Source organism: Lampetra fluviatilis, chromosome 1 (genome assembly GCF_964198595.1).
Source record: "Lampetra fluviatilis chromosome 1, kcLamFluv1.1, whole genome shotgun sequence".
Taxonomy (NCBI): Eukaryota; Metazoa; Chordata; class Hyperoartia; order Petromyzontiformes; family Petromyzontidae; genus Lampetra; species Lampetra fluviatilis.
In genome coordinates, this window is record NC_136275.1 from 30,052,134 (window position 1) to 30,071,357 (window position 19,224).

General features: G+C 46.0%; 1 protein-coding gene across 1 annotated transcript in view; it reads left to right on the forward strand.

Moving 5' to 3' along the window:
• The window catches only part of LOC144936141 (glutamate receptor ionotropic, NMDA 2C-like), a 215,704-nt gene that overhangs the window by 11,192 nt on the left and 185,288 nt on the right, over positions 1 to 19,224 (forward strand). Inside the window, exon 2 of the mRNA XM_078863428.1 lies at positions 11,748 to 11,999. Coding sequence (XP_078719554.1) covers positions 11,748 to 11,999 — 252 coding nt within the window. The remainder of the gene's footprint in view (positions 1 to 11,747; positions 12,000 to 19,224) is intronic.

A 19,224-nucleotide genomic window follows, 5' to 3' on the forward strand; every position in this document is an offset into this window, starting at 1 on the left:
ATATAATTTAGCGTAATGGTGCATACATTAACTAATGCTCCACGCAATATTTTCACAGTGAGTGGAATTATGGGTATAACGAGTGCTCTACCCCGACTTTTATTTAACAACCGATTTTTTTTCAATATTTTATTCTACCATCTTGCTCATATTGTTTCTCATTCTTGGTCTAATTTGTGTAGTTCAAGGCCGTTGGCATATATGTGTGTCAGATAATTTGCATACACAATGCGTACAGTAGTGTAAGGAGGTTGGCTGTCTTTTGCAGTTCGTGTGCCGTGTATTTCATGCTAACATTCAAAACACCAACGAGTCTGGCCAAACACAGTAACAGCGGATAGCCTAGATATACATGAATGTGCTAAGTGGCAATATTTTTAGCCAAAAGCCTCCAGTGTTAATTCATCAATTAGGATACATTCAGCCGGAGTTCTTCACGGAGTCATCTGTTTTTAAAAAATAAATAACTTGACCCAACTCTTTATCACCATAACCTCTGTTGTAGTTAATAAAAAAAAACACACGCAACATCCCACACAATTTAGTCGAGAATCAAGGGTCAAAGTGTCTTCCGAACTCAAATGAGTATTGGGGGCAACGCTCACTCTCTCTTTTTTTAACGACCCTGAGAAGGAGTCAATATTTCACATTTCCAATGCCTTGCTGCCAGTCTGTCCACGGAGGAAGCTACATGATTTATGGGACTGCAAATGAGAATAGTATGGGTTATGAACCAAAACTATAAACTATTTTGAATTTTGCCAGGTAAGGCCCGCTGAGCTATATACCTCTTTTTCAGAAGCAACCTGGCCACAAATTAAAGCTCAATGAAGTGGAGTTTTCGTGACTGCAAAGATCCATACTCTTTGGTTATTTCGGTAGAGTCACGTAGATGAAAAATAAAAAAATGAATTTAGTTATTTTCATTTTATTATTTTTATTATTATTTTTATTTTTCATCTACGTGACTTTATCGAAAGAACCAAAGATGATCAATGAAGTGGCTTATCATGTGGAAATTATTCACAACCAAATACTCTCAACGCATGTTTCTCAATATGGAGGGAAAAACCGGAGGATCCGGAGGAAAATCAACACGATCACGGGGAAAGAAAACATGCAAACTCCAAATATACAGGCGTCAGGGTTGGGATCGAACCCACGACCTCCTGTACACCAGGCAAGGTAATTAACATCTGCTAACCTACTAGTGCCCACAGTGTCAGGTGAGGCTCACTAACAGATCTAGGAGGTTCACCTTGGAGGAGGTGGAGTAGTGGGCCTTGGCATCACTGTAAAGATCAAAAGACAAAGATCCTCCGCATAGCCTGAACAGACTCTAGGAGCAAGTGCTGTGAGTGAGTGGCACCTATGAAGGCCGGCATGGCACACGAGGGGGTGGGTGGCCAGCACAACGCCCGGTCAACTTTATTTCCCTCATGGCGATGTTTACACACCACACTAGGCACTCATTTGAGGCTGAGTCGACCTAGGGGACGCCCGTGACCGGTTCAGATAATCGTCACTGGTGTTGACTGTGAGCGGGAATCGAACTTGGTTGGCCGGGTTCATAGCACAGCACGCTAACCGCTTAAACATTCCACTGCCACATGCACACATGGAGCACACAGATCTTGAACTATATGGTTTATCCACACACACATGGAAATGCATTTATTAATCCTGCGGTAATGGCCAATCCAAATGTATCAATAATTTAGTGTAAATTGACATTTTTCACTTTAACGTTTATTTGTATATTGTCTGTCTCATCCGTACAGTCTGCTTCATTTCTACTCAACTGTGTATTTGTTCTGTGCATATCATTTGCAGCGTGTATCCATTTACATAATTGGTCTCATTGTACAGTATTTCCTCGTTATTCACGAACTTGCTATCTGCGATTTTGGTTATCCGCGAATCGCACCTGGAACTCTCCACATGACTGCATCGAGAGAGCGAGAGAGCAAGAGAGTGATGAGAGAAAGTGATGAGATGTGAGAGATACATCATTTCCACGTATTTAATAGATTATTTACATATTTATTGAAGGTCATTCATTTGAAAGAAGGGTGTTCGTAGGCCAATATCATTACCTGCGAAATTTGCGATTCACGAGCATCTCCGGAACGTAATCCCTCACGACTAATGATGGAATAAACTAAACCATTTTTTTTTTATTTTACCAGGTAAGGCCCACTGAGTTATATAGCGCTTTTTCAGAAGCGACCTGACCACAATTGATAGCTCAACGAAGTGGCAATTTATAGCAGCAGCCAAATACTCTAAATGCATGTTTCTAAATGTGGAAGTTAAAACCGGAGGACCCGGAGAAAAATCCACACAACCAAGAGCGGAACATGCAAACTCCAAATATACAGGCATTGGGTCGGAATTGAACCCACGACCTCCTGTATACCAAGCGAGGTAGTTAACATCTCGCCACCATGGCGCCTCTATACTGTACTTTCTTATTTGTACTGTCTTCCTCATTTTGTTTTGTCTATCTCATATGTTCAGTCTGCCCTATTTATGTCCTATTGACATTGTTGTCTCCTGTTTTTGACTCATATGTTCTGTCCAAACTCCCATTTCCATGTGCATGGTCTCAGTCCTCCTCCCAATCCTGTGCGTACTCTCGGTCTTGTTTGGATCGAACGCCTCCAATTGTATTGTCTCCGATTGTATTGTCTTGCGTAATTCTGTCCGTCTCATTTTGCTGTCCCTTTTTGACAACGGTTGCATTTCCACAGCTCATTTTATACGTCTCTGCCTCGTTTATACTGAAACGTACATTTTGATGATTTAGATTATTTTTTGCTGCTATAAATTTCCACAGTATAAGCCACTTTGTTGAGCTATCATTTTTGGTCCAAGTCGCTTCTAAAAAAGTAAAGTTATACCTCAGTGGGCTTTACTTGGTATAATAAAATAAATAGTATAGTTTTAGGTGAAATATTATTGGGTCTTTCAGTAAAGTCACGTAGATAACAAAAAACTACGACGTTTCGATCGCAACGTAAGTGGTCGTCTTCAGGAAAAGGGGGGTTAGCTTCCAAGGTAAACTGTTTATAAGGGTTTGAAATGGGCGTAGCCCAAATGTCAGCAGCCAATGATACTGTAAGTGGTGGGCAGCCAACCCGACGGTGGTTGGTTTTCCACCAATCAAAGGGCTGCCAGGTGAAAATTAGCATGTTAAAGATAGATTATCATGTTAATGGCAGATCGCAGAGCCGCAACCAAGGGGTCGGCACGCAAAGTGACTGTGAAAGCGCAAGTTTGAAATGGGTGTAAAGCACAACTAACATCGGAAGGTGGTAGGATGGGAACATAATAGCCAATTATGACTTAAATTGGTTGATGACGTCCTTGCAATAATGGCTCAGTTTGTACCCATCTTCTCGGTTGAAATAGTGTTTGTGTCTATATATATGGATGGCTTCATGAATTAATCGTTGTTGATAGCCAGTGGGCTTGCAAAGTACCTTCGTCTTAGAGAAACAAATTTTGTGTGAGCCCACAGCATTAAAACAATGATCAGCCACGGCGGAGGTATTGGTCCTACTGTGTTTTAGATCTGCCTTATGTTCACGAACACGGTCCAAGACATGTCGCTTAGTTTCCCAAATATAACTACTGCCGCAGACATAGCTTAGTTTGTAGACGCCAGGGTATTGCATGTCAGGGATCACATCCTTCACAGATGGGATCAGATTACAAATGTTATGTACTGTGTTAAATCTAACCTGGATCTTGTGTTTGCTCTTGATTTTGGAAATCTTTTAAGTGACCCCTGCTATGTATGGCAAGGTGATGGTTTTGATTGGGTCCTCAGATGGTTCTTTCCCAACGGTTGGGGTGATAGCTGTACGGATTGTGTAGTCTGAATATACATTTATCTTGAGAGCTTGGTGTACGTGTTCCAGTTCACTGGCTAGGTGATGACAGTCGGAAATACATCGAGCTCTATGGTGTAGAGTTTTAATGAGGGAATTCTTTTGGGATGGATGGTGGTGGTAGTCAGGTTTTAGGTAGGCATCCATGTGGGTGGCTTTCCTGTAGACAGAGTGTCCCATTGAGCCATCTGGTCTCTTTTCGATTAAAACATCCAAGAATGATAACTTGCCATCTTTTTCCACCTCCATGGTGAATTTGATGGCTGGGTGTATATAATTGATGTGGTTGAGGAATTCGTTCAGAGCTGGTCGGCCATGTGGGCAGATGACGAACGTGCCATCTACGTACCTCTTCCACAAGGACGGACGTAGAGTGGATGCCTGGATGGCATCAGTCTCAAATCTTTCCATAAAAACATTGGCGATAACTGGAGATAAGGGAGAACCCATAGGGGTACCTTAAACTTGTTTGTAGAATGTTCCATTCCAGGTGAAGTAAGTGTTGGTGAGGCAGTGTCTCACCAGGGCTGATACATCAGCATCCAGTCCTTGTTGGACCAAATCTTCAATGATTGAAATGGTGTCAAGCACAGGTACTTTAGTAAACAAAGAGACCACATCACAACTAACGAGCAAATCACCTGGAGATAGTGAGATGTCCTTAATTAACGATACCAAGTGAGCTGAGTTGAGTACAGCTGAGGTGGTCTTACCAGTGAATAATGTAAGGTCTCAGACAGTTTGTGGGTAGAATAATACATAGTCTAATATTACAATGTGGTTTATAGCAATATAGTATGTAATTTAATGTTGGGTTTGTCTATGGCAGTATATAGTACGGTGTAGACTCGTGTGATGTAAGAGAATAAAGTTTAGATGGAAGCATATTATATTTTTTTACGACGTAGAATTGTAATGTATTACTTACTGTTAGTAACTCAGCTTATTGTAGAGTATATTTAGTATACTGTTGATACTATGTAGTTTATACTTTAGTTGTTGACGTGGTGGTTTTAGTTACTGCAGCTACATACTATTAACACTCCTTCCCTTTATTAATGCTACCCCTATCCCCTCCCTTTGATGCTGCTAATCCTGCATAATGCACGGGCATAAGTAGTACTAATCACATACCTGCATTTCCTATATCGCCTACCTTTGATGCTGCTAATCCTGCATAATGCACGGGCATAAGTAGTACTAATCACATACTTGCATTTCCCATAAATATGCTAAATTCCTCTTGATATGCAAATTCCTTTGTCAAGGCGCTCTTCCCCCTCCAACCCAGCTTAAATATACTCTGCCAAGCCTGGTGGTGTTCATTCAGACGCTGTCTTTCTGACAGACCTGTTCTTCACCTGAGGACGGCTGCTTGCGTTGTGGCCGAAACGTCGTGAGAATTATTTATTATTTTTATTATTTTATTATATCCATTCTACGTGACTTTACCGAAAGAACCAAGAAGAGTGATTATATTTTAATTTGGAGCTTTCGTGACTGCAGGAATTACTCTTTGGTTCTTTCGGTAAAGTGACGTATAAAGATAAAATAATAAATGAAATAATAGCATACGCCGTTTCGATTGCAACACAAGCAATCATCATCAGGTATAAATGAAATAGCAACAAAAATCTAACCAGAAAACTATAGACAGACATATAAGCAGACAGATATCACAAAGATACATAGAGAAAGAACACACATAGGCACACAGAGAGAGAACGTCTCTGTGACGAGGCCTTAATAGAGAGAGGGGGTGGGGGCGGAGAGAGGGGAGGGGTTAGAGAAAAATTAGCATGTCAATGAGTAGGACGACGCGGGGTAAGGTACGCAAGCTTGAAAATTAGGAGAACGGTAGAGAGACACTAAATTGAATAACCTAGCAAATTTTCGAAATGTAATGTAATGCAACACAGAGAGTCGGTCAACACACAATTAACGCATAGCCTGGTTGATTACGTATTTCAAAGAATGCTAAGTTAGAATTTAAGTGTGAAAATTCCAAAGAGAGACAAAACACAAACACGACGAACGGAGACACACAGACAGAGCAGAACATAAGAACGACAAAAAACGAGTGGAGACAGAAAAAGTACACTAAATCAAATAAAACCTAGCAAAATTTCGAAACTTAATGCAATGCAACACAGAGGGTCGGTCAACACACAATTAACGCATAGCCTGGTTCATTACGATCTTCCAAAAATTGCTAAATTACCGAAAGAACCAAAGAGTAATTCCTGCAGTCACGAAAGCTCCAAATTAAGATTGAACCACTTCTACGGGGAAGTTTTAAGTTTATATTTTTCTCTCTCTCTGGGTTTTTTGTTTTCTCTCTCTGCCTGTGTATCGATCTCCGTGTTTGTGTCTTTCAAATTTCACACTTAACTTCTAATTTAGCAAAACGAACGGAGACACACAGACAGAGCAGAACATAAGAACGACACAAAACGAGTGGAGACAGAAAAAGTACACTAAATCAAATAAAACCTAGCAAAATTTCGAAACTTAATGCAATGCAACACAGAGGGTCGGTCAACACACAATTAACGCATAGCCTGGTTCATTACGATCTTCCAAAAATTGCTAAATTACCGAAAGAACCAAAGAGTAATTCCTGCAGTCACGAAAGCTCCAAATTAAGATTGAACCACTTCTACGGGGAAGTTTTAAGTTTATCTTTTTCTCTCTCTCTCTGGGTTTTTTGTTTTCTCTCTCTGCCTGTGTATCGATCTCCGTGTTTGTGTCTTTCAAATTTCACACTTAACTTCTAATTTAGCAATTTTTGGAAGATCGTAATGAACCAGGCTATGCGTTAATTGTGTGTTGACCGACCCTCTGTGTTGCATTGCATTAAGTTTCGAAATTTTGCTAGATTTTATTTGATTTAGTGTACTTTTTCTGTCTCCACTCGTTTTTTGTCATTCTTATGTTCTGCTCTGTCTGTGTGTCTCCGTTCCTCGTGTTTGTGTTTTGTCTTTCTTTGAAATTTTCACACTTAAATTCTAACTCAGCATTCTTTGAAATACGTAATCAACCAGGCTATGCGTTAATTGTGTGTTGACCGACTCTCTGTGTTGCATTACATTACATTTCGATAATTTGCTAGGTTATTTAATTTAGTGTGTCTCTCTACCGTTCTCCTAATTTTCAAGCTTGCGTACCTTACCACGCATCGTACTACTCATTGACATGCTAATTTTTCTCTAACCCCTCCATCTCTCCGCCCCCGCCCCCTCTCTCTATTTAAGGCCTCGTCACAGAGACATTCTCTCTCTGTGTGCCTATGTGTGTTCTCTCTCTACGTATCTTTGTGATATATGTCTGCTTATATGTCTGTCTATAGTTTTCTGGTTAGATTTTTGTTGCTATTTCATTTATACCTGATGATGATTGCTTGTGTTGCAATCGAAACGGCGTATGCTATTATTTAATTTATTATTTTATCTTTATACGTGACTTTACCGAAAGAACCAAAGAGTGATTATATTGTTGGTTTTCGTAACGAGGCGGTTGGTGGGATCTCTTTGAATTTTGGTATAGTTACCATTAAGTAGGTCCTGAATTTTGTTATTGTATGTGCTTTTGTCCATAACTGGCATTGCCTTTGTCGTCTGAGAGGATAATTGAGAAAGCTCAAAGCGCTCATCTTTACTGATGTTGCTAATAGGTGTCTTAGCGGTTTTGAGGATTTAAACCTATCTATGTGACTTTACCGAAAGACCCCAGAATATGTAATCCTGCAGTCACGAAAGCTTCAAGTCAAGATTTTAGATGTATATATATTTTTTAAAGTGATTTGTTTACCTTTCCTATACTTTGCAGTTCCATCGTGCTTTTGTATTGTTTGTTGTTGTAACGTTATGACCCCGTGCCCCCACTGGACATCTGCAAAGAGCTTTATAGCTCATCGGATACTTCCAGTATAGATACAGTATTCTGATGTAATTTACACTGCGCACCGGTAGTGTCTATAGTCTGCATCTTTAGTACTACTTGTGTCGTTGTTCACTTTATACTCATTCATTTGTCCATTTAGAAACATGCGTTTCAACTATTTATATTATTTTGCTGCTAAAACTGGCCCAATGATAAGCCACTTTGTTGAGCTATCATTTATGGCCAGGTCACTTTTGAACAATACGTTAATACGTCAGTGGGCTTTTCCTGGTAGGATGGGGATGGTTTAGATGTATTTGTATGTGTTTGAGTGATTTGTTTACCTTTCTTGTATTTTGCACTCCTATCATGTTTTTTTTTATTGTTTGTTGTTCTAACGTTCTTGCCCCGTGCCCCGACTGGGCATCTGTGAAAAAGAGCTTTATAGCTAATCGTATTCCTCCTCCAGTATAAATAAATATTCTGATTCTGTACTGCCTCCCTTGTCCTGTCTGCCAAACAAACCTTTCCCTTACAACTGCCATTCTCTCAGTCCCCGTCATCTTTCCCAATATTCCTGTTTGGCATTTCCCTCTGCAACCCCTCATATCACTTGCTCATCGTTAAATTAAACCTGGGGTGTAACTCCGATTATTTTTTAGTTGATTCTATTAGGCGTAATGTATTACATTTTATCTTTGGGACCGTTTTGCCAGTGTCCAAAATGATGAAAAATAAGAATAGGTTTTTACCCTATCTGGCAATAAAACAGGTGTTAAGATGCTCAAATACCAAATATATACCTTTTTGCAAGGCATCAGGTCTGCATTAACCACACATGCTTGTGGCAAAACATGCAAACAAACATGCTCTGATAATGTTTGCATTGTCTTTGAAACTGATTAGCCTTCGTCGTGGCTCTGTCTCAGCAGTGTTAGACCAGAGAATGACAAAAGATGAACAGCACAAAGACAATGCAAGTATAAGGGCACTAATAGCTTGGGTTGATCAGTTATATATATGTATATTGTGCAGTGCTATGAACCTACCCGACTTGGTCCTCCTGCCCAAAAGATTAAATGTGATAGAAGTGGGGAAATGATAAATAGTTTAATGAAATATCCCGACGCTCTGAAAGTATTGGGAGTCATTCATCCTGGCCTGCACTTAAGTTCCCCATGATTGTACATTATTTTCTCTGGTCCATGAAATGTTTCGGGCGATTGCTCTTGTTCAACATTCGTGCAGTCCCGGTGTTTTTTGGAGTCAAGCCCTGCGCTATGTTTTTTTTACCTGTATTTCACTTCGTAAGGATTTTTTTTTACAATCAACAAAAATTTTAATGCACAATGAACACCGGAAAATTAAGACAGTACACGTTTAGAATTGTTTTGATTTTCGAATAGGCTATGAACTTGTGTGTGCGTGTCTTTGAAAGAGTAGCATTTGTGCTTAAGACCTATTACTGCAGTAAAAATCCAGATAGAATCGTCATATATCGATGTTAAATTCAGGTAATGAAAATCCTTAAATAGCCACCGGTGTGGAGTTCTATTATTCTGAATTTGGTCGATACATCGGCACGTTTAATGACATATTTGAAAAAAGACGATCGTGTCAGGTCCCGGAGAGTTAATGATAAGAATATTGGCATAAATCTACCCTATGCGTTAAGTTAAACTCCAGACAGGTTCAGAAAACCTGCATATTGCACAGCTAGAGATGTATATCTGTACATCTACACCTCTGTAGAATGAGGTTTTGTTCAATATTGAAGAAAAACAAACTTTAAAACGTTTGGCTGTGAAGGATAGTACGTAAATGAATGTTCACTGAATGACTCGATGGTTATTTTAGAAATTAGCATTTGGTGTCATATTCCCAGAAATATAAACGCAGCCTACTCTGCCTGGAAGTCTTTCTACACTTGGAGTTTAATGGATTCTTCTTGCCCAGTCACCCTTTTATCACAACAGAAGTGCTGTACATTTGTGCTATTTGCAGACGTTCTCGATTCTCAAGATATCGAGCTGTTTCTGAGAGAGTGTTGTATATTGCAGATTAAGTGTCACGCGGTACTTTGGCACAGCCATACAATATTTTTTTCCTCCTTAAAATCCATACAGAATAGGTTGGATATTCTCATGATTGAATACCGCATGTAGTGTGATATATATTGGTGGCGATTGCGTCAATAAGCATCCATTCTGATATCTCAAGATGTTAATTACTTTGCCTGGTATACAGAAGGTCGTGGGTTCGATCTCGACCCTAATGCCTTTATATTTGAAGTTTGCATGTTCTCTCTCCCTGTGGTCATGTGGATTTTTCTCCGGGTCCTCCGGTTTTTCCCTACACATGTAGAAACATGTGTTTATAGTATTTGGCTGCGATAAATTTCCACGTGATAAGCCACTTCATTGGGCTATCATTTGTGACCAGGTAACTTCTGAAAAATATTTTAGTCGGCCTTACCTAGTAAAATAAAAAATTTTTTTTTAAGGAATGCAGCCCTTCGTGCTCGAACAGTGGCTACCTCTGAGATATGTTCAAGTGACCTCTGGTGCAACACAGCACGGAGAAACACTTTCCCACAAGCTCTGCCACTGAGAATAATGTGTATCTCGTGACTTGACAGTGAAACACATATATTTAATTCTCAGAGCTAGGATTTCTGTCAAGTCATGTACAGAACAACATTTAGCGTATTGTTTGTGTGTTTGCAGTCATTGGTGACTGGACTAATAACCTAAAGTTGCTACACTTGACAACCCAATTAAATTGCAGGATATTTGAACCTAAGAATTGAATACCAGGATCTCGGCCATACCAGCTCAGCACTCTGGCTTCTGAGCTACACACCTATCTCACACAGGCCTTAAATGCACACACTGAATCCCAAAAGTCCACAATTATGCCTCTTATTTGGATCACTCGGTGTCGTTATTTTCTCTGTCATTTTGCCACTTGCTTGGAGGAATGACAGACAGGCTCATAAAACATTGGTCCACTTCCCACATTTGCAATGAATGTGTGTCTGGTTCAGCGCAAAAACGCACCCTGTCCGCAATTACCCGTGCAACATTTGTGCAGTGGCCAAAACGTCAGGCCATATTAGGGTTATTATATTTGTTTTAACAAATCACATAGGGTTATTTTATTTATTTTAACAAATGTTCAAACTTTACCTCCATTTACAGGAATGCTTGATGAATTTCGGACTTTTTATTGTTATCTCTGAACATCAATATGATTCTCCAATTTTGACATTTTTTCCAATTTCAAATGTCATTTGACAGACAACAAATATATTAATAATGGTAATAGATAAAATATTAACCTAAAGAACGAACAATTAATTTGTTTTAATGCCAGCATTAAAATAAATTAAATATCCGTAATCGAGGTTTTAGGGTTAGATTTCGTAAATATAAGTGTGTCGTTAAACCTGGCACCACTCAACACAGCCAATTAGTAACATTTGCCACGTAAACAAAACATTCCAATTCGTTACGAGTTCAGATGCCAATTCGTTACTAGTTCAACGAATTGGACAAACCTTACTAATTGGCTGTGTTGGGTGGTGGCGGGTTTAACAACGCATTGGGATCCTAGGATGGAATACGCATTATACATTTCAATTAATATTCAATTCACGTGATCTAACCAAAATGAATAATTTTGGTTGCCAAAGCCTACATTTTAAATGAAATGTGTGGAATGATGTTGAACTTATTTTGCATCGTATGGAGCCAACCATGCTGATCGGAGGTAAGGAGGAAGGTGGCAAAAAAACGAAACACCAACAATCAGCAGTCATAAAGAAAGGAGTAGAACCGAGTAGAGATAACCTCAAATTGTTCCGACTTTTTTGGGCCACCCTATGTGTGTCTATATATCTCACGGAGGCTGCGCTCATTAAAAAAGGGTCCCTAACAGGAGCCCCCCCACAACCGTGCTGTGCTGCAGGAGAAAGGGTCGCTGTTCATGCAGTTCGGAGCATCGTTGCATCAGCAGGCGCGTGTCATCATGAAGCTCATGGAGGAGTACGACTGGAATCAGTTCAGCATCGTCACGAGCCTCCGCCCGGGGCACGTGGACTTTGTGAGCAGCCTGCGCAGCATCATCGACAACAGCTTCGTGGGCTGGGACATCCAAGCGATCATCACGGTCGACATGAAGGGCGACGATGAGGCCAAGATTGAAACCTTGCTAAAGAAGGTACGTATGTATGTATGTGCGTACAATGAACTTCTTTCGCACTGTACGTATCAAACTGTGCTAATCGGAGGTGCGGGAGGTCAGGTGGGAATCTCCTTTTGTAGATTCTCGTAATCCTTGGGCCAGAGTACAAATCGGTACCACCTAAGCTAGCACATCTTTCTAGAAGTACCCATTATATACGCGGATCATGAGCGTTAAATTACTCGATAACCTCGCACTCATTTCAATTGGTTATCACAATAATTCACTGGTATTGGCCACAAAGAGAAAGTGAAACCACTTAAAGTGAAGTCACTTCAGATGGTCCCGACAAGTGAAATGATTTGTTTGGGCTCAAGCATTATCTATGCTTGAATATGAATGTATTTGTGCAACAGATTTGTGTTCAATTATGATCGGTTTTACATTTTTTGTTTAAATTGGTTTGAGAGAATTACAGATAATTTGAGAGGGAGATATTATTATCACACTCTCTTTCATTTGTGAAATGCTCGTATGTAGTAACCAACTGCTGCACTAGGATTCCCTGGATTTGCATCGTTAAATGGAGCTTCAATGACCTCTCCAACTTTGGCTTAGGATGTCTGGGAAGGCTAATCCATAGCAGGGTACAGATTCATAAATGATGTATTTCCGAATTCGGTTCCTCGGGTGAAAGAAATGTTAAATCAATTCAGCCGCGAACATAAAGTTCTGAAGACAACACAGTAAATTGCTTGAGTCGACATTAAAACGGATCACTGTGTTCTCCAAATGTAGGGAACTAGCAGATTTCCTCCAACATATCGCCGACTCATTAGAAGGCGTACGTGCTTGGATGACAGTTTAGACGGACAACAAGCAGGTGTGCTGTAATGCCACATCCCATGCCTATGTAATAGTGTTCCAGGAGACTGGACGCCGGGGGTTGGAGGCACACGTATTTATTCCGTGTCGGTACAGCACAACACTGACATACAACACTGGAGGGGGTATCGGCCCCCTCACCCGTCTAACTGGGGATACACTCTCTAGCTACGCCTAGCCTACCTCTAGGTCCTCCACTAACGGGCTAGGGGAGGCTAGCTAGCCCGACACTGGTAAGTCGGGCTCACGGTACTCGGAGTCCCAGACCAGCTATTACAAGAGCACCGGCTCTGGCTCTCGGGACCACGCCGCTGGCTCGATCCTGTTCGGCCCTGATAAGGGCGGCGATCCAGGGGAGTCCAGGGCTCTATCTACGACGATCTTCAGCCTTCACTGGTTAGCTTCAACATTTCTCCCTGAGCCCTCCGGCTCATCCCCTTTTATACCAAAACCCCCGCTGAGGGGTGGGGCCCCGGGGGATCCCAGCTCCGAGTCAGCCCCCCAGGCTGCCCGATGCGGACGTCGCTGGGAGCACCTTCCCGTGCACCGACATAGCCACGCCCACTGTGTTTCTTTCCCATCTGATCCCATTCTATAACAGCCCCTCCGTAACACCCCTACATCACCCCCCCCCTGTACAGCTCGCAGCCGTTCCGGCTGCAACAAACAACAATAAAAGTGTATTTACCCCTTGAACCCGCGTGTGCCTCACAATTTTTTTCAACAATAACAACAACAAGAACACCAACAAGAACCACAACAGGCAAGAAGAGAAATAACCCGACGCACCCCCCCCGAATAAATACGAATTCCGTAAGAGCACCCTATATACAATCTGCAGGAAAACACACCACACACACAACACACAATGGACACAACATATATACAATCCAATTTGTAGGAAAACACACCACACACACAACACACAGTGAACACAACATATGTACAATCATCCGGACATCACAAAAGTCTGCGCGTTTTCGCGCGCGTTCTTGCAGCAGGCCCGTCACACGGGGCAACCCCGGATGGCGGACTGTTGGGTGGCAACCGTCCGTGTCCGAGTGAGTCACTTTCCGTTGCCGCGTGACCCTCGGCATCCCCAGGAGGGGTTGTCGGGCGTGAGCCCGTCACTCCCGGTGCACCTGGGGGCGGGACAGCCGGCAGCACGTTAGGTGAGAGCAGCGGAGACGGACCCTGTGAGTCGGCGGACCCCCCACATGTCTGGCTATGCGTGTGTGAAGTGGGAACTCGGGCCGCAACGAACGGTTTCAATCTGGAGGGGTGCACAAACCACCGCCGCTTCCCCCATTTGATGCGTACACACTGAGGCCGCAAAACCTGAACCACCTCCACAGGGCCCCACCACGGCCGCACCAGTTTAGAGGAGGTTGCAAGTGGTATCTGTGGACAGTGTAACCATGCCTTGTCACCCGGTTTCCACTGCAGCACGTGCGCCCGACCCAGCCTGAGCCTCTCGTTAGCCTTCTGGCGGAGGTCGGAATTTTGCATAGCAGCCTCCCGTGCCTCTGTTAATTTAGCAATATTGAATTTAACATGGTCGGCCAATTTAGTTTTACCCCGCGGGGCGGAGATCTGCAGCTGGGTCTGAACAGGCGGGTCAGGTTCGCGGCCGTACATCAAGAAGAAGGGGGAAAATCCCGTTTCCGCATGGGTAGCCATTCTATATGCTGCCAAGACCCCTTGAATTTGAAGGTCCCAATCGGTCTGTGAGTCCGAGACCTGTTGGGACAGCATTGACGTGATGGTTCGATGCAGACGCTCCACCATCCCGTCAGTTTGCGGATGATATGGGGAGGTACGAATTTTTTTCGTGCCCAGGAGCTCACAGACCTCTTGGAGAAGTTTACCAGAAAAATTTTTGCCCTGGTCGGTCAGCAGCCGCTCCGGAGCACCTTTGTCCAGGACGTATCCCTGGACAAAGGCCTCCGCGATGGCTGCTGCCGACTGGTTGGCAAGGGGCCAGGCCATAGGCCAGCGCGTAAAATATTCCACCCCGGTCAACAGGTATCTGTTGCCCCTGGGGGTAGCGGGGAATGGGCCCAGGATATCAAGCGCGACAAGCTCGTTGACCCTGGAAACTTTGATGGATTGCAAAGGCGGGTTAGACTCCTGTGCTGGTGGTTTACGTTGCGCACACCGAGGACATGACCCCAACAGATCCCCGACATCCCTTGTCATGCCCGGCCAAGAAAAATCTAGCTGGAGCATGGCGAGGGTCTTTTGAGTCCCCAGGTGGAGGAGGCGCTCATGAGCGGCCCACACCACCTTACCCCGCAAAACAGAAGGGACCACCAGCCGGTGTCGATGGGATATCCCGTCCCAATGCATTAACAGACCCTGGACCATCTCCCATGAGTCGACATCACCCCTCCCCCGCCCAGCACTTCCGACGTGACGACGCAACGCGAGGAGGGAGGTATCCTCCATCTGGAGGCGCCCCCATTCAGCAACAGGCAACCCCAACAGGGAATCTTTTCCCTGTTGTGCAATCGAATCCGTCATCGACGTTGCGTCAGCGGCGGCCGCCAGGACCGGAACGGATATCTCACTCGGAGGCCTGCAACGTCCCGACCCCAGGAGGCATGCGCATTCGGAGGTGGTTGGCATCCGTGACAGAGCGTCCGCATTGGTGTGGCGAACGCCCTTACGGTACGTAGTTTCGAAATCGAAGTCCTGGAGAATCTCCAACCATCGAGACAATTGTCCCGATGGTTGTTGAACTCGCAGGGCGTACTGTAGTGCCGCATGATCTGTGCAGACGGTGAAATGCCGACCGTACAGATATGGGTGATACTGTTGGATGAAGTTAACAAATCCAACAGTTCCCGATGGGTGACACAATATCTTTGCTCCGCTGGAGACAACACCCGACTACCGTACGCGACTACCCATTCCACGCCGTCAACCACCTGCGAAAGCACGCCCCCAATACCCGTGTTGCTCGCGTCCATGTTGAGCAAAAAGGGTTTTGAAAAATCAGGGTAACCCAAGGGAGGAGCCTTTACCAGCGCGTCCCGGAGGGATCGGAAGGCAGCCTCCTCCTCCTGTCCCCAGTGGAACCGGACCCCCTTCGATGTCAAAGCGTGTAGGGGCTTTGCAAAATCCGCGACAAACCGTCGGTAATACGACGCGAATCCAACGAAACTCCTGACCTCTCCCACAGAGGTGGGAGTCGGCCAGGAGCTGACACACTGCGTTTTGGCGGGATCAGTAGCAATACCTGAGCGTCCGACGATATGTCCCAAATAACGCACAGATTCGCGTAACAAATGACATTTTTGGGGTTTAAATTTCAAATTAGCAGCCCGCATTTTGAGGAAAACCGCCCGCAACCTCTGTAGATGTTCGTCGAATGTTTTGCTAAAGACGATAACGTCATCCAAATAAATCAAGCACGAGTCCCATTGTAACCCAGCCAAAACCAATTCCATCAATCGCTGGAAAGTTTCCGGCGCTGAGTGGAGTCCCATCGGCAACCGGTTGAATTGGAACAGGCCGTGCGGTGTACGGAATGCAGTTTTGGGTTTCGAATCATCGTCCAGAGGAAGCTGCCAGAATCCCGAAAGCAAATCCAATGTGGAGAAGAATCGCGCCCCCGCCAAGGCGTCAAGCGATTCGTCTATCCGTGGGAGTGGGTATGCGTCGGCAACAGAAATTTTGTTGAGGCGCCGAACATCTACGCAAAACCGCAATGAGCCGTCATGTTTTTTAACTAAGACAATCGGCGCTCCCCAAGGACTGGTGGAAGGAGAAATGATGTCGGCGGCTAACATGTCATCAACGGCCGATTTGACATGGTCCTTTTCGGCGGGACTTAACCGAAAAGGATTCTGGCGTATTGGCGCGCTGTCACCCGTATCAATATGGTGACGCAGCAGATGAGTACAGCCCAGATCGTATTTGTTCCGACTGAAAACGTCGGAAAATTCACGCAGCAGTGTTTTAAGCTTTTGACGCTCTAAGTCCGACAGGTCCGTCGATCCCACACAAAGCGCCTCGAGCCACCCCTCATCACTCTCCGTATGTGGTCGCGGCAGAGGGGCAGCGCTCACGTGATTTACGACGGGTTCCTCACAGGGCACCGGCTTTGCGTGAGCAAGCACGGTCCCCTGTGGAAGCACCACCGTCCGCGACCCCACATTGAGGACCGCGATGAAAGGGTCCCCGTCCCCCTTAACGATGGTCTGGGCCGGAATTAAATGAGGTCCGCTAACCCCGACCCTAGAAGGGCCCAGCAGAACCCCCTGGTCCCCAATCCCTTTAGCGAAAGGCCGACGTAGTTTAAGAGCACCAGCATCTGGGCCCCCGGTGGTACGCGTACCGTTCTGTCAACGAGCGCCGGTACCGTCGCGAACGCCGTCCGACCCGCAGAGGGAGACGGCAGAAATGCCATACGTCGGCCCGACGGGAGCTCAATACAGCCCTGGTCGATTAAGATACGGATCGGCATTTTGCCCAGGAAGTCCGTCCCCAGCAGGCACGGAACCGCCAGCGAGGAGGAGACAAAAATTGGGCCAGATAATTTGATATCTCTGATACAAATTTGCGCTCGAATTTGTCCAATGATGCCCAGTGAGCCCCCGTTAGCAGCATAGAACGGTACATCAACGGGCAGCAAAGGACGGCTCTGAACAGGAAGAATGTTGTAAATAAATTCCGAAATAATGGTCGCCGATGCTCCCGTATCGACCAGGATGCGCACCTCAACCCCATCAATGTGCCCCACAACGGTTGACGACCCCGACGACGCGGCCACAACGCGATGGGCCAACACGGACCACTGGCTGGGTTGGATATTAGTCCCCACAGTGGTACGTGTTGGCGCGACGGTGTGCAATTTCGGCCCCCCGTTCGTTGCGGTGCGTGAGTGTGTGACGGGTGTGTGTGTGGGCCAAACATGAGGGGTGCCGCGACTCACCGGGTTATGTTGTTGGAGCTTGGGAGGAGGCGCCGCGTCCTGTCGAGGCGTCGCCCCGCGCTGCCGAGGAGAGCGGCATCCCGAGGCGACATGACACCGGAGGCCGCAATTGTAGCAGCGCGGGAGCGCTGCCGATGAAGTTGGCTGGTCGAGGCGGCTCGGTCCATCCCGAGCCGGCCGTACTCCCGCTCTCCACTCCAGCTGACGGTCGACGGCGCAAATTTCCTCCGCCGGGAGGGTGGCTGCAGCCACAGCACAGCCGGTCGCCGCCTTGCTGGCCTTTCGTCGCTGTGAGAGTAAGTTGGCGTGGACTTGTCGTGCGGCCCGGAGGGAAGACATCTCAGCGTCGGTCCTGCGCCACGACGACGATGTCCAATTGGTCAGCCAGCAAGAGGATCTTCTCCGTCACCATGGCGTCCACTCCTTCGTCATCCATTCGCGGGAAAGCCGTTCTTGCCAGTGCCAAGAGAGCCATGCGATACGCCAGGGGCGACTCCTTGGCACCCCGCTGACGATCGTAGAATAGCTGCCTGCAGTCAGACGGTGGTTCGTAGACTGCAGCCAGCAGCTGAAGCGCCATCTGCAGCGTGGCGCGCTTGGCTTTCGGCGCCGAGGTGAGAGTGGCGAGGGCATCGCTGTCGAGCAGCGCTGGCAGCGCGCGGAGAGCCTCGGCATCGGTCCACTGCGCCATCTCCTGGTGTGCGAGGAAGCGCTGCTGAAAGCCGCCCCAGTCACCATCCTCGCCCACAAACTCCTTGAGGGGAGGTAGACGTTGGTGCAACGCAGCGGCCGCAGTGGAAGGTCGCCCCCCGTCGCTCCCGTCACTCGGCTCGGCTTCGGCACGAACGACGAGTGGCATCGCCGGTCGCACCACTGGTGACGCGCTGGCCGCTGTTGATGACGTAGCAGCCACTGTACGCCCGACGTCGAACGCGAGGCTCAGCCCGGCCACGCCCTCAGCAGCTGCTGCGGCGATGGCGGGAGATTCCAAATCCGGCTCCGTCGAAATGGCGGGAACCCGTGCTGCTCGTCGGCTGTCGTCGCTCCGTGGCGGTCCACCAGCCCCCAGCCGCGTAATTTGGTCAAGCGTGGCGGTAGCAGCGTAAAGCAGCTCCGCCAGTCTCGCGTGAGCCTGCCGCAGTCCATCTGCTGACGGCTCCCCTCCATCCAGACGCTGCTGTGTGGATGGATCCGGCCCCGGCTGCTCGGCGTCGCCTTCAGCCATCTCGGGCTCAACTTCTGCAGCGGTGTCCTCCGTCCCCGGTACCCTGGCACGAGCTGTCCGTCGCGTGTCCATGTTCGTGGTCGATCACTTCTGACACCAGATGTAATAGTGTTCCAGGAGACTGGACGCCGGGGGTTGGAGGCACACGTATTTATTCCGTGTCGGTACAGCACAACACTGACATACAACACTGGAGGGGGTATCGGCCCCCT